The sequence below is a fragment of the Ochotona curzoniae genome, unplaced genomic scaffold (genome assembly GCF_017591425.1).
Source record: "Ochotona curzoniae isolate NIBS_2020 unplaced genomic scaffold, NIBS_Ocur_1.0 patch6, whole genome shotgun sequence".
NCBI lineage: Eukaryota > Metazoa > Chordata > Mammalia > Lagomorpha > Ochotonidae > Ochotona > Ochotona curzoniae.
The window spans coordinates 1-15,226 of record NW_024467039.1 but is presented as its reverse complement, the minus strand read 5'-3'; the positions used below and the strand labels follow the sequence as shown (position 1 = coordinate 15,226).

The 15,226-nt window shown below is 42.5% G+C and overlaps 1 protein-coding gene across 2 annotated transcripts; it reads right to left on the bottom strand.

Moving 5' to 3' along the window:
- Positions 1–1,252: 1,252 nt before the first annotated feature.
- Positions 1,253–8,062, bottom strand: LOC121168126 (coiled-coil-helix-coiled-coil-helix domain-containing protein 7-like). Of its 2 annotated transcripts, XM_040997918.1 has the most exons (5): positions 7,937–8,058; positions 7,682–7,745; positions 4,348–4,417; positions 2,777–2,875; positions 1,253–2,028 (listed from the first exon to the last, which is right to left on the bottom strand). In XM_040997918.1, exons 3-5 carry the CDS (start codon positions 4,399–4,401, stop codon positions 1,924–1,926), a joined length of 258 nt encoding a protein of 85 aa, XP_040853852.1. In that variant the 5' UTR covers positions 4,402–4,417; positions 7,682–7,745; positions 7,937–8,058; the 3' UTR covers positions 1,253–1,923. The 2 variants fall into 2 exon arrangements, with proteins under 2 accessions (XP_040853852.1, XP_040853851.1); XM_040997917.1 differs by lacking the exon at positions 7,682–7,745 and having other exon boundaries at positions 7,937–8,062.
- Between the last annotated feature and the right edge of the window lie 7,164 nt (positions 8,063–15,226).

Sequence of the window (15,226 nt, the reverse complement as noted above, 5' to 3'; positions counted from 1 at the left end):
TTTTCAGTCAACTTTTATTTAAATAGGACTGGAGTTAATAATGAAGGTCAAATGTCTGAGCTGGACCACATAGGCCAATTGAGACCTGGTTGCTAGCAATCATTAAAATGATGCTCTTTGGCTGGTGCTGCAGCATTTGCACGTTAACCTGCTGCTTAAGGTGCCAACATATGGATGCTGGTTCAAGTCCCAGCTGCTACACTTTCAATCCAGCTCCCTGCTAATGTGCCCAGGAGAGCAGAGGAAGATGGCCCATACCCTTGGGCTGCTGTAACAGCATGGAGATCCAAAAGAAGCTCCAGACTATGGCTTTGGCCTGGCTCAGGGGATGTAGGGAGTAAAGCAGAGGATAGAAGACCTACCTCTCCCTCTCTTTGTAACCTCTCATTAAAAAAACAAAACAAAACAAACCCTACAAACCTGTAGGAATATTTTAATGTAAAATGCTTAACACTTAAAATTAGCAAAGCTTCATTTAAATTAAAATTCCATCTAACTAAAGATGGTTAACCTCAATGATTGTACAGTAGTTGGTTTCTACTGTATAATGCTAGCCCTACGCAATACACTGAAAACTGCATCACTAGCAATCAATTTTTTTTTTTTTGGTTTTCAAACAAATAAATCTTCAATAATAATAACAATGTTTTCTGTGACACTACCATCCTAAATGGGAATGCTGATTTAAGTCCTAGTTGTAATGCTTCAGATCCAGCTTCCTGTTAATGGACCTGGAAGGCAGCAGAAGATGGCCCGCCCATGTGGCGAGCAGGAGGGAAGCCCCGCCTCCTGGTTTTGGCCTGGTCCAGACCTGGCTGCTGCAGCCATCCAGGAAATGAACAGATGGATTTCTGTCTTTCCCTCTATCACTCTGTCTTTCCAATGAATCAATAAATCTTTAGAAAGTAAAAATTCCTATGATGCATCATCTAATGAAAAGAGAAATGAGTAATTTGTTTGCATTTATTTTCAAACACATTAAATAGTTTCTGCATATTCAAAATTATTCTAGAAATGAAACAAACTTAATTTTTAAAAGGCAATGGATATAAAGAGAGCTGCTACATAATCCTCCAATTACCACACTGAATAGTCTTAGTTTTTACATCATCAAATGAAGTTAAGCTCTAGTCTCAGCCCAGTATTGCATTCCCTTCTCGGGCCCCTTATTCACCTCAATTGCCACATCCTTATTTGCCCATCTCCCTGCCAAGAGAAATCCTACTCCAAGGGGAACCAGTTTCTTCCCCCCCCCCCATTATTGTGGTTCAAGCGCTGATATTACAGGTTATCCAATGTTTATAGGTTTTAGTCTCAGAATCCTAGAACCATTTCCTGAGGGACATCTTCATGTCACTAGCTTAGGATAACCTTTTAACCCACAATCGCTTCTTCTCTAGTGAGGGAACCAGTCAACGATAAATCAGCGAAGTAAGGGTATCTGAGGAGTACGTCTGGGATTTAAGTCCTAGCACTCGTCTACCTGGCACCTACCTTTCCAGGTCTGCTCCTCACTCCTCCACTCCCTTGGGACAGTCTACAGAGAGCTCAACACCTTCCACGTGTCAAGTTGTTACATCACTCATCTCCTTTCCTTGGAAACATTGCCCCTCTCCAGGCCTCGCAGCTTCCTTACTTGTTCACATCTTACTGGAAAGACTCAACTCTTCAAGTAAGCTGTACTAACACTCCCGCCCCTGAAACCTTAGGAGCGTAAGATCAGTGCCACAGCAAGCCCATGGCGTGCCAGCCTGTTGGCAATGAGAGCAAACGTCAATGACATGGGGTCACCCGAAACATGTCACCCCTGGTTGATCTTAAGATCTCTCTGGGTAAACCTGGCAAAGTTTCAATATCACGGCAATCATCTGCTTAAAATATTCACCTGCTTCCAAGTTACACAAACAATTTTAATGCAAACATTCAATATGGTAGCTTTCCCATTGCTCCCAAGATTTCAGCTCTTTCTGCTGCTGTCGGCATAGGTGGCTTCACTCCACTCTGTCTTCTTTGGATCATGATGGAATTCTGTGTGTAGGAACAAAATAAGAATAAACCACAATCAGTCATATATTAAATGTTAATTGTTTGTTAGGAATTTGCTGTTTTTGCTCAAAAAGAATATTTTAAAAATCAGGTTTTTAAAAACCCACAACCTGGTTCTAAGACTCCAGATAAATGTCTCCAAACAGTTAATAATTTAACTGAAGGGATTATTCTGATAGCGGCCCATTTGCTACAATTAGCAAGGATATCTGGATAAGCCCAAGAATATCTGAAGCACCCTCAAAAGCTTCACGGAAAACTGGAGTTTGGCGATGAATTCTAATATAAAACAGTTTGAAATCCATGCATACTTTTTTCATGAAACGAATCTTCCATGAACTTTGTGAAGACCCTCCAACTAAAGCCCACGAAGATAAGCTACTGAGTGACTAATAAACCAACTGATCACTTCTCAGAGGGAAAAAATATAACAAGGTCCAATACTTGTACTAGGGAAACAAAATACCAATGTCTTGAGAAAATGGCATCATTTTTAACGATGAAGGATGGAAGTGCAGTAGCCTATGGTGATGGCTATGGAGGAAGAAGTTAAATTCATCTCCAGGAAGATTACATTTGTAACAGTTCTCTAACACCTTAAAACAGGAAGAAATAAAGTTTTACTACAACCATCATTGCAGGGAAAAAAGGGGATTGTAGGTAATTTCAGGTCTCAGTTTCAAGCCAAAGAAATGGGTCTTTAACATAAAGCTAACCAAGCCAGGCTTACCCAAAATCTTCGGCAATTTTTGTACTTCAAGAAGTAGCTGGAACACTTTTCCCTGACATAGTTGTTTTCATCCATGCACCTGGCAGAGGCATCCGATTCCTTAAGTGAGAGAGCCATCACTTAAAAGGTGGGACGAGATCCAAAGCAGCCAAACTCTGTGGAAGCCGATTTCCTCTAAATGCATAATTTCACATGGCTAAGCTTTTTTTGTTCATTTTATTGTGGAGACACTAAAGAAGCTGAATCATGTGGCCATCATCTCAGCACTTTCTGCTCATGCATTTTCTTTTTCACAGTCAGGCGCGGAGTTCTGAATAACTGATGGCAAGAACTGGAGCCAAAGTACTGTGATCATCTAATCCAGTGACTACTTAGCAGGAAACTAAGGCAGGAGCAACCCACTCAACCTCACTGCTCCACAACTGCACAACTCGAGTCAGAACTCAGTTTTCTGACACATATTCAGCCTTCCCGGCTTTTCCAAATTCTCACTTTGACTTGAATGTTTGATCATAATGCTGGCATGGAAATTCCAAGTCTATCACTATTAACTAGTCTACATCAAGGCATCCTAAATTAATTAACACCATTCATCTCAATGTATTTTTGGCTATCATTCACTCCATTACGCAAGCAAACAAACTATTATGCATGTCATCTTAATAGATGTCATTAATAACACTTCAAAACCAAAGTGAGCAACATGGGGCTATGAGATTAAAGGAGAGTAGCTGCCATTTGGGAATTAGAGTAAGCCGTTTCAACTGGCAGTAGACTGGAGAGCAAACTTCAAAGTGAAAAATTTGATTGTGAAAAGTCATCTAATTGAAAGCTTTAATGGAATCGGTGAGTAACTTGTTTCACAAACCTAAGAAACATGTTTTATCTAAATAGATTTGTACAATAGAATTTTTTTGAAAACACAAGTTAATATACAATACACAGAAAAGCGAAATTGTACTTTTTTCAAGAAGCTATAATTGAGGGGTATAATTCTCACAGACACCAGTGTGATGGCTGAATTATTCAAGGGTGGCCAAGCTATATGGCACTATTTAGTGAAGGTCATACCAAATAAATCTCAATGAAAATGTATTATCACAGCAAAACCTTTTGTTTGTAAGAGCTGTGTGAAAACTTGTAGATTTTCAATAGGCTAATTCTATTACCAGCCTGTTATTCTCAGCCAGCAGTGTCTCATGGACAAGATGAAATTATTGTTAGTAAAACATTAATTTCAATGACAATTTTAAAATGTAATTTCCTCTCATTTTCCATGATTGGACTAAGGATATTTTCCTCAGTGTTATATACATTTCCTTTGTTTTACAGCTATGACTAAATATTTGCATATTAAACAAATAAAAATGAGGAAAAGATGAATCTTTGTTGGCTAAATTGTGAATTTCTGAAAGTGCTCTTGTGAAAAAAAAAAGGATAGCCAGCCAAGAATATTTTGTGTACGGAAATAACTTTATTCAACAACTGCAGAAAACAGATGTCCACAAATTTAGAATAAGCCTGTTTTCCCAACTTAACACTGATGAAAACGAAAAAACAAACTACCCTACCGACAAGCAAGGATTTATGTCCGGATCTCTCAGCCTTGGTGTTGCCAAGGGCATCTTAGCGGTCTTCTTACTGAAGAAAGACAAGAGAAAAAAGGAGTTAGGGAATGGATAGCAAAAAATCAGGAGAACAGAGGAGTTATGAAAAGAACGGTAGAAAAGCAATCCATAGTCTCAAAAACCCCATGAGTTCTTGAAAATTTAGTTTTGGCATCATGGTCACCTAGTAAAAGCCTTCACATATACTTTGTACTTTGAGAATTAAGACTTGGATGTGTGTATGTTACTGTTGTCACTGGTACCTCAACACAAAGGCCATCCTGAAATCCATCTTCTGAAGATCGACTTAGTCCAGTAAGAAAGACAATCCAGGGGCAGCACGACGGTTCTATTAGCTCATTCCTGCCTGTAAGCACCAGGATCCCACATGGGCACCCATTCATACTCCAGCTGCTCTACTTCTCATCCACTGGAAGCTGGCCCAAAGCCTTGAGTCCTTGTACCCATGTGGAAAACCTGGAGGAAGCTCCTGGCTCCTGGCTGTGGATCAGCTCAGTTCAGGCTGTTGGGTCATTTTGCGAGTGAACCACAGGATGACAGATCCTTCTCTCTATAACTCTGCCTTTCCAATTAAAAAAAAAAGAGTTGCCATTTACACTCCTTTTTAAAGTTTCAACAACTAAATATACTAACAAATCTAATAAGATGAATTGCAGCAATTATTATACATTGATTGGCGAACTAAAAATGGAAAAATTCAGTAGTGCTCAATTTTGGCAAAAACCTTTTATCAACTAAAATTAGAGTCCCTATTCTGTGACTAGCACCAGGACAGCCAATATACCAAATAGGCAAGTTAATGCTTACCTGACATTTGAAAACATGATGTTTAAAAATAAAAGTTCAAATTTTACTTTCCGTGGCATCTTCTACCTGCTACTTCTCTTAGCTAAAGGAAGTCATGGAATGGCACTGCTGTGCAATAATCTTCCAACTCAAATCTTAGAAACCCAACCTTGTAAATGTACTTATTAAGAATGACCACAGTTCCAAGAACACATCATAGACTCATGCAATATCAACTACATCCCAGGGAAATGCTCTCCTTAACAGAGTTGAGATTAACCTGATATGCCTATTGTCTTCAAAGATATGTCACACAAAGGGACTCAAAAGAGAAAATTCAAAAACTAACAACTAAATGCCTTAGTCATTCCAGCATTTTTTTTCAATTTCAGCATATTGGTATACTATTAACAAACCATCCACAACAGTTTAAGATACTGTGGACTAACTAAGCTGAAGGGGTTGATGTGTTTTTAAAATCTGTTCCAGTATAATCATCCTTTCACCTAAACCCTGAAGAAGACAGCCAAGTAGTGAGATCACCCAACTCGACCGACTAAAAAATGTAGTGTTGAGGGGCTGGCACCATGGCATAGGTCTAGCTGCCACCTGTGGCACAGGTATCCCAACTAGTGGCCACTCCATTTTCCCACCCAGCTCTGTGCTGGTGTGCCTGGGAAAGCGGAGGGAGATTTCCCCAGATCCTTGGGCCCCTGCACATTTGTGGGAGCTCTGGAGAAGCTCCTGGCTCCTGATCGCTCTCTGTGGTCTTTCGGGGAGTGAACCAGTGAATGGGAAGATCTCTCTCTCTCTCTCTCTCTCTCTCTCTCCCTTCCTCCCTCTCAAACTCTGTCTTTCAAATAAAATATATAAAACTTTTTAAGTGGTGCATTGGTCAGTCTAAGTAGCTGGAGGTAAAAATTTTCATATGAAATGTTCCTAATTCCCTTGGCCAAGGTGGGACATCTGAAAAAAAGTCATATTAATAAGAACATTTCTGGAAAAATTATTAAGCCAAAGAAACTCGAGGCAGCTGGAGGCATTCTCAATCGAGAATCTCCCAGTTCCATCTCCTCTTTTACGGTGAAGCGAAGGGAGAACAACCTTTGCAAAGAAGGACGGAAACAGGACAGGCTATTCTGGAGGCCTGCGACTGTCCACCACTAAACAACCATTTCATGCTTTCCATGAACAATATGTAAAAATAACCAGTCAACCAAAAGCAAAGACAGAAACCTAAGATGCTATTCAACTGTATGTACAAGTTTTTGTCGTGAGCATGCTTTTGTAGCCCTGAATTCTTCCCAAGAAGAGATGCTGATAGTCTACTCAGTGCCTTCTTTTGAAAGCTTACAACTGTCTTAGGAGGCCAGACAACAGAACTCTGCTTAGCAGTGTCCACCCCTCAGATAAGATCATCTCAACAGGGGGCTAGTGCAATAACTCAAAGGCTAAATCCTCATCTTGCATCCACCAGGGATCCTGTATAGGCGCTCGTTTGTGTCCAAACTGTTCCACTTCCCATCTAGCTCCCTTCCTGTAGCTTGGCAAAGCAGTAATGAACAGTCCAAATTCTTGGGACTTCGCACCCAAATTGGAGGCCTGGAAGAAGCTCCTGGCTCCTGGCTTCAGATCAGCTCATCTCCGGCCATTGTGGCCACTTGGGGAGTGAACCAGTGGATGGAAGATCTTTATCTCCTTCTCTCTCTGTATATCTGCTTTTTCAATAAAAACTTTAAAAAAATCACCTCAACAATTATTGGGTGCAAGAAAACACTTCAAGATTCCTACTTTACATGAAAGTCTTCCCCTCTTTTGCATCATCATCATCATAAGAACTCTAACAGTAACACTTAAGTCTCATCACAGGCACCCCGGGTTAGAGCTGCCACCTGAGCTTGTTCACAGAGCACTTCCTCTTCCTTCCGGATACCAAATACAAGTCACTCCAAGCTGGTGTTTCCGAATGTCACTTCCTCTGCATGAATTCCTTCTGTATTAACTAGGACTGGCGGGGCTGAAGAGCCCGGGGCTCTGCCAGGACGCCCTTTCAAAAGGCGCAGTTCTAAGCAAAGGTCACAGGCAGAAGGCGGCAAGGAAGAGACCCGGACACAGGTGTCAGGAAGGGGGACGCACGGCGGCAGTCCATCTGAGGAACAACTTGAAATGCACTCCAAGGGCAAAGCACTTCACGGAGCGGCTCGCCCAAGCAGTTGTTCTCGGCTCCACTCTCCGAGCAGCTCACAAGAGACAGAGGGAAGGGAGCGCCACTAACACGGCCAGGCCCCTAGAGGCTTGGGGGGCGCACACCGGGCAGGGTCGGCCCGAAGCCGAAACGCACCACCCCGGGGACCTGCTGCCGGGTGCAGGGTGCAGGGGGGTCGAGGCCCCGAACCCAGAGTGGCACGTCGGTAGAGAACCTGCGGAGCTGTCGGCCTGAGGCCTCCCCGCCTTCCGCGGGGCCGCCGGGGGCGGGCACAGGTGGACACACCTGGTTCGGAGCGAGGCACAGGCAGGGAATTAGAGGGTGAGAGCAGGCGATCTCGCTTCCGAGGCTGCAGGAAGAGCTGGGCAACCGGCACGAGTCAGCTTCCTCGTCCCGGCCACACAGAACCATGCGGCGAGACCACGAAGCCCGGGCAGGGAGTCGGCGCCTCCGCAGGGCCTCGGCCCGAGCGGCTGCGCCCGGCAGACGGAGATTCGGACCCCGCGGCGGCCGTGGAGGGAGGGGCAGGGAACCACTCACCTCGGGCCGCCGCTTCGCCACCACCCAGGCCGTCTCCAGCTCCAAACACGTCAATGGCTCACGCAGCAGGACCTTAAGTAGCGCGCACCCCAACATGCTGCCCCCGCTCCCCGGCGACCGCTCGCCCAATCGGCGCGCGCTGCCGCCGGACGGACACCCGCGCCGGGCTCTGAGCGACGGGGGAGGGCGGGCCTCGCCCCGCCCCCAGCCGGCGGGAGGCGGGCCGAGGCGGGAGGAGTGGGCGGGGCGGCGCGCGAGGCCCCGCCCCCGCCCCGCCCCGCCGCGCTCCCCTTCCCCCCTCGCACCCCGCGCCGCGGCCTGCTGCCGCACACTGGCGCCTGACGGACGGCGTCCCGGACCAATCGGCCTGCGAGGCCGCGGCGGCGGCGGCGCGGACTGGCCGGCCCCGGGGCGGAGCGCGCGGTGGGGCGGTGCCGGGGGGCGGGCGCAGCGGCGGGTGGGGGCTGGGGGCGGGCCGGCGGGAGGCGGGGGCGGCGGCCGAGCAGGCCGGGGGAGGCGGCGGTGGGCGCGACGTCGGCGGCGGCGGCGGCGGCGGCGGCGGCAGCTGCAAGTTGGGCTGCAGGGGCAGCGCATACACTACAATGGCTGCTGGAAAGAGGCGTAAGGAAACAATTTCCAGGCCCGCCGCGTCCAGCCCGAAATATGAGAAAAAAATTATTAGAAATTCCGCGGGCGGTGTAAAGGCGGCGGACGGGCCGGAGGGAGGATGTTAAAGCCCCGCGGTGAGTTCTCCCGGGGTCCGGGGCGGCGGAGAGGCGTTTAGCGGGAGAAATATCAGGGTTATTTAAATTATGGGACTCGCCGAGGGGGCAGAGGAGCAGCGGCGGCGGCAGGAGGAGGAAAAGTTTGTGCTACTCCCAGCCCCTGCTCAGGACCCCAGAGAGAAAAAAATAATAATAAAAAAAATAAAATAAAATAATCCGGCGGGGCTGCGAGGACTCCCGAAGTCGCTTCTGACAGGGCAGGGGGCGATGCGGCTGGGGACCCGAAGGTGAGGTCGGTGGGAAAAAAAAAATACCTTTTATTCAGGGTCTGGAAAGTTTGAAAAGTTTTCCTCCTCCTCCTCCTCCTCCTCCTCGTCTCTGGTGCTGTGAATATTGTGACAGCGGCAGCGGCAGCAGCGAGAGCGGAAGACATTAGAGACCCGAAAAATAAGGGAAAAATTAATATAAATTCAGTTTTGAGAGTAAACTCTCCGCATTTTCCACCAAAACATCCCGGGGGAAGGTCGCTTCCCAAGGGGCCTGGCGGAAACCCGCGGTCGGCAATATTTGGGGGGCACTTTGAGTGACTTGGGGTAACTTTGCCCCTTTTTCGAAAGAGGTTTTTTCTTTTCTGGAGAAATGCATTTGTTTTCTGCCCTTTCCTCAGGTGGGCGAGCCGGGGTCGGGGTGCGGGGTCTGCGGGGAGGTGTGAGCCCGGGGTGTGTGGCTGCTGGGGGGGGCAAGGGGGAGGGGGGTGCTAAATGAAAGCAGGAGAGCGGCACACAGCAGGGACAGCTTGTTGTCAGTATCATAAACAACCAAAATGGAGGGAGAACTCAGGCATATAACCAAATAAAAATTTTTAAAAAATCGCAAAAAATCCCTAAAAGTCCGAGATGCTCCCCCTTTTCTCGCTCAAGGTAAAAGTACGAGCCGCCTTTCCTCTGAAGCCCATTTTGACTTTACAGGGACCAAGGAGTTAATATTTATTTATTTTTTTTAAACTTTCGAAGGGCAAAAAGCCTTTTATAACTCAACCGACAATGAGAAAACGTGAAAATCCGATGCAAGAGAAGCAGGGGGAGGGAGGGGGGAGGTGTTAGTGCAGAAACTGCTAAACTTATTGGTAATGGGGACTGATCTGAGATAAGATAAACACTATATTTGCTATTTTATAATTCCCTTTTAATGATCTTTCGGGGTGTGGGGTTTTTTTTTTTTTGGTGGAAAAAAAGTGATGCCATTTTCTTAATAGAGTTAATATGTGTGATAGCAAGAATAAACCTTTCCTGCTTTGGATTGCATTTTCGTCGCATTTATGCTTCAGGTTTTGTTGGTGGCTCCCTCCTTTCTTTAAACTGGGCTCTCCAGAGGAGGGTAGGGAGGTGCTGGTGTCCAGAGAGCCTGGGCTGCGAGAATGGACTGCCTTGTGGGGAGGGCCGGGGAGCTGCCTGGTTTTTTCCCCTTCCTGACATATTTGCTTCACCTGTTCATCCTCCCTGGGGAAGGTGAAGCTGAGGTTTTCTGGTTTTACGTCTGGACAAGGATGGTGCCTCTTGCATCACATGGATGTGAGTGGGAAAGTGCTGCTGATGTTGGTTCCACGTGGGATATGGGACCGAGCAGGGCATTTTAAAGGGACAGCTTCTCTTTTCTGGTAGCTGTGGCCACCTACACAGCATCTCTGTCTGAGGACCCACAACAGAGGTGCTGCCAGGGTATGGTGGAGGGAGAGCCTTCTCTTTCCATGACCCAAGTGCACCCAGCTTTGGATGTGATGGAGGGGTAACCAGACTCCAGGGGAGGTGTGTGAGTGTGAGTGTGTGTGTGTGTGTGTGTGTGTGTGTGTGTGTAATGGGGGGGGAACCAGTGTGCGTCCAGGCTGCTCTTTTGTGCAGCATGCCCTCCCAGGGAACTTTTCATGTTACATGGCTTTGCTTTGGAAGCTGATTTTGGAAGGAATTGTGGAAAAATGGAAATAGTTTAAGGTGTGTGGTGTAATGGTATAGCATTATTGAACAGTTACGAATTCTGTGCACTGAGATCAAAGAGCTATGGATGCTGGTAATGGGATTTTACAGCCATTTTGTAAAAACTGTAAAATAGCTAATATTCACTTTGGCTTCAGTTACATTGAGGACTTCTGGTTGAAAATTGCAGATAAAGTGATGAGGATTCTTTACCAGTGTAAGCAGTAGACATTTCCTCTGGAGGAAAAAAGCCCACATACCAACACCATGGAAAAGTTTACATCTATATCCGTTTTTAAAAACCCATCACAGACATACACTGTAACTTTGGACCTATGAGATGAATAGATTTTTAAGACCCAGAGACCTATCGGCTTGCATCTTCTCTGTTGAATTTATTTGTGTTATCTGACAGGAAATGTTTACTGATCATTAACTACTAATCAGCTCTTTCGTATTAGATTTCCATAGTGTCTTCCAAATTTAAAATGTTTAAGTTGTTAGCCATACTGTATGCAGGAATTTCAGTTCATCTGGAATAGAAATTCCTTGTGTCCCATTTTCCACAGGTATGTGGAGTTCTCTAAAATGAGCACCTAGCTCCCTCTGTTTTGATGATTTGTAGAAAATGGATTAAAGTTTGAGCTGAATTTTTAACCTTCTTGTACAGAATGTTTTCTGTTGCCATACTGTATAAACACAGTATCAATTTGAAGTGCATTGTATGTTACCCTGTGTCCACAGCTGAGCTCTCCCCACATCTTTCTGTGAATAACTCTGTAACAATATAGCCCTGGTATAGTGTTTGATTATATCATCATATGGTTTCTAATGTTGAAAGCAATTATAAATTTCTGAGGACTTTTTGAAAAATTAATTCCATGAATAACCTTTAAAACTGAAGTGATTGGAAGGGGAGTAAGCTATTGGCACAGAGGAATCCCCCAGCCCTCAGCAGGTCCTGGGCAGAGGTTTCAGAATGCCATTGCTAGTTACAAAATCTTGCAAGTCTGTCCTCCATTCTCCTTGTATTTTGGCTCAGGGTACTGACACTAACTTTTAAGTAGTTCCAATTAGGCTTTGTTTTTCAAGTAAATAGGAATCCTAGATTGTGAATACTGGGACAAACTAGACTCTGATATTACTTCAATCGCTGCAAAAGTGAAGAAGTATTTCTGCCAGTTATACTAAATTGATGGATTACTTAGGTTGTTCGCACACTTCAAGTCACCATTCGTTTCTTGTCAGCCTGGTAAAGGTGCTAGCATCGTGGAGTGCTTTTCTCATCTAGTGGTATCATTTCTTCATGTTTAGGTTATACACAACTAAATCCTTACCTGACTTACAAAGTGCACAAGTATAAAATCTGTGACTCCTGAGAGTCTTGTTTAGATAGGGCTCAGCACAGTAACTAATTTGAACCAATTGTATTGATCTTTTTGATGGTTTACAAATTCTACGTGACAATTTACAGAAAGAATCTAAGGATCTTGTATACTCAAATTTTTTTATTTGTCAGAATTACAGAAACTTCATAGGCTGAGTATCTTCAAATTTGTGTTACTAATTTTGCTCTTCAGAATTCTGTAAAGAAATTAGCTGTTGTGGAAGATAACTTATTTTAAGAGTGGGGTAATACTGATAAAATTCTATATCTGTATACTTGATATAACCAAAATATTTAACAGATAGATATTTTATAGTTAAATAAGTTGGTGAGCTTACTCTAATCCATCTAGTTTAAATTTTTTAAAGGGTTTTTTTTGTTTTCAGTATCATACAAAGCTGGTGTTTTTTTCCTTCATTTTTAGTAAAACCCTGATTGTTACTATATACATTTTAATTTAGTGTTTTGCAAGTTTTCCTTTCTAAGCATTAAATCACTGTTTGATTTGAAAAGTTACATAACTAAAACATCCACCTATATCCATCTTTTAAGTTTTGTTTCAGCAATTATTTGCTCCCAGAGGTGTATAATCAAAATGATCATCCTTTTAGGCATTTAAAAAAAATTTTTTCTACTTAGAATTGTGTTCGTTGGAAAATTAAGATACATAAAATATTACCTTTTTTACACACATATGCACACACACACAGAGCCAGAAAAAAGCATGAAAAATTTTTCTGAATACTTTCCCTTAAAATGGTTGGACATATGGTTTCTGATGTGTTTACAGACTTAAAGGAAATATAAATTTGTTCCCTTTATATTGATAATATAGATGTTTTAGTTACCTAAGGGAAGAGTTTCAGCAGGAAAGAACTAAACTTTCAGCAAAAAAAGGAAGATAGTGTGTTCAATGTAAAAAGGCTATGAATTGTCCCTTGAACCACTTTTAAACTATTTTAAGATTCTCATGAATACTTCTTTGGAAGCATTTAGTACCTTGAGAGTATACCAGTCACTGCTTCAAAACAAAGGTGGACCTTTAATTTCTTTAGTTATAACAGGAATTAATATAGGCAGCATATTTAACCAATTAGTAAGTGTTTAGGTAGTCTTGGGAATGTGTTTACAAATAAGTTAAATGTGAGGGCAGGGTAAATCGGATTGACAAACTATAAAGTTAGCCTTGATTTCAGAATTCATGTGTGCGAATTTTTTCCCCTCTCACTGTAAGACCGTTTTAGAGGTAACTGATTTTTACTTTTTGAATTTATGAAATTAGCTAAATTTTTTACAATGCTGAACTCTGAAATCTACCCTGTTACTCTATTGCATTTCTATCAAAGAAATAACTTTTGCCTCACTTGCAAATTTAATTGTTAAATGTAATTCGAGGAATTAAATGAACAGTTTTAATTGCAATATGTTAGAAAATTACTGGTACAGAGTGTTTAACATTTGAAGTTAGGAGAAATATATGTGTATGAAAGCCTGTTAGAAACTATCGTGGAGATGTAATTTGATTTTTACTTTGAAATTGATTGGCCTGCTGCCCACTGGTTTGCATTGTGTTTAGTGTGAACACCTGTCTGCACCTCCTCTTTTTGCAAGATACTGACAGAGATGTGGGATGGAATTGCCAGAGGTACTGAGGCAGTTTTATTTTCTGATTTTGTGTACATACTGGTGTTGTCAGTCTTAAGAATTTTGCTGGATTTTTTAAAAATGCTTATCAAAATACAAGAAAATATAAAACAGCAGTGTCTTATTTTTAAAAAGTAAAGTGATATGATACTGCATTAAAATTCTCTGTATTTAAAAGTCCCTGGATGCCTTGTAAACAGAGTGACTGCAGGATCAAGGCATTAAGACTAACCACAGTGTGTGTGTTGGGAATTGGAGATGACTACCCACGAAATGTATGCGTGTAAAGAATGAATGAACTCACACAATTATATCCTGGGTTAAAAGGATAAGCAATTTACTTGAAAGATTTCTTTGCCTTGTTTTTAAGCAGAATCTTCCTAAACTAAAAATATTTAAAACCTAGAAATATAAAGACTTTAGAAAGCAAAGAAAAAAAAAGCCTTTTTACCCCCTTAAAAATTAAAATCATTAAATAATGGAAGTGTAAAACAACTGTGTAGGAGTGGACTAAAATGTTCAAAATTGATGGTAAATAACTAGGGAGATAAATATTTCAGAATAAAATAACAGTTTATTTAAAAAGTTGAAATTTGACTTCCGTTAATAAAAGACTACTAGCTACTGAGCAAAATTTACTTAGAAATAAATTTACTTAGAAAAATTAGAGTAATCATTAGGAAGCTCTGTCAGGGAATATTTTTAATACAGGTTGCTAGTTTTATAATGACTTGTTAGAAACAGATTCACAAAGCTTTTCCTCTTTATCTGCTTAGATTTGAAAAAAAAACTAATTTAAATTCTAGAAATAATTTGCAGGAGCTACCTGGAATAAATGTTAAAAATAAGAAAAATATGTTCTGTTTTTAGAAAGGATTTTAAAAATTATTTTAAATGTGTACCTGTGTGAAGTGTTCTGAGAACCTTAGAAACTGTTGAAAATTATTAGCTTTCTAGCTTATCAGAAAACCTAAAACTTTCCTTAATTAAAATAAATGTTAAAACTTCAGTCTAAGAATAGTTTGTGCAGATTTTTAGGATAATTTGAATAATTTCTTACAAACTTAAGGCATTTAAAAAGCTTTTTACCTGGTGGAGATGAGAACATTTCTGAAATGTGTTTAGGTGTTTGCTGCTGAGCAAAGAAAGTTTTGTTAATCAGCACTTGGATTTCTGGAGGAGAATTTGAATCTGTCCCTGTTCTGATACCCAGTTTGTCCTGGTCTGAGACAGTGTTTGAGGGTAGAGGAGGTGTCCGCTCTCAAAGGGTGCAGGGCTTCTCCCCGTTGTTGGGGAGGTACTGTGCAAGGTTTCCAACTCTGCCTTGTCCAGAGGGAGAGCCTTAGTTTTACTCTGAGTTATCAAATGCTGGGATTATTGTCACAAACCAATGTTGGGATTACACATGAACATGTTGATTGCTTATGATTTCCTATCTTTCCGTTTCTGAATATGAGGCTGTTCCTTCTCAGAATAAATGCTGCAACCGAAGGGCAGCATCTGTGTTTAAAGTGATATCCCTAGAATCAACTTGAGCCTTAAAGATACATTTTTGGAGACTGTC

Bases quoted from the DNA above. Each gene is read 5' to 3' on its own strand.
- LOC121168126 (XM_040997917.1), bottom strand. From the start codon at position 4,401: ATGCCCTTGGCAACACCAAGGCTGAGAGATCCGGACATAAATCCTTGC. The intron at 2,876-4,347 runs GTAGGGTAGTTT...CTCTCACTTAAG, and splicing joins ACATAAATCCTTGCTTGTCG to GAATCGGATGCCTCTGCCAG. The intron at 2,029-2,776 runs GTAAGCCTGGCT...TCCTACACACAG, and splicing joins AAAATTGCCGAAGATTTTGG to AATTCCATCATGATCCAAAG.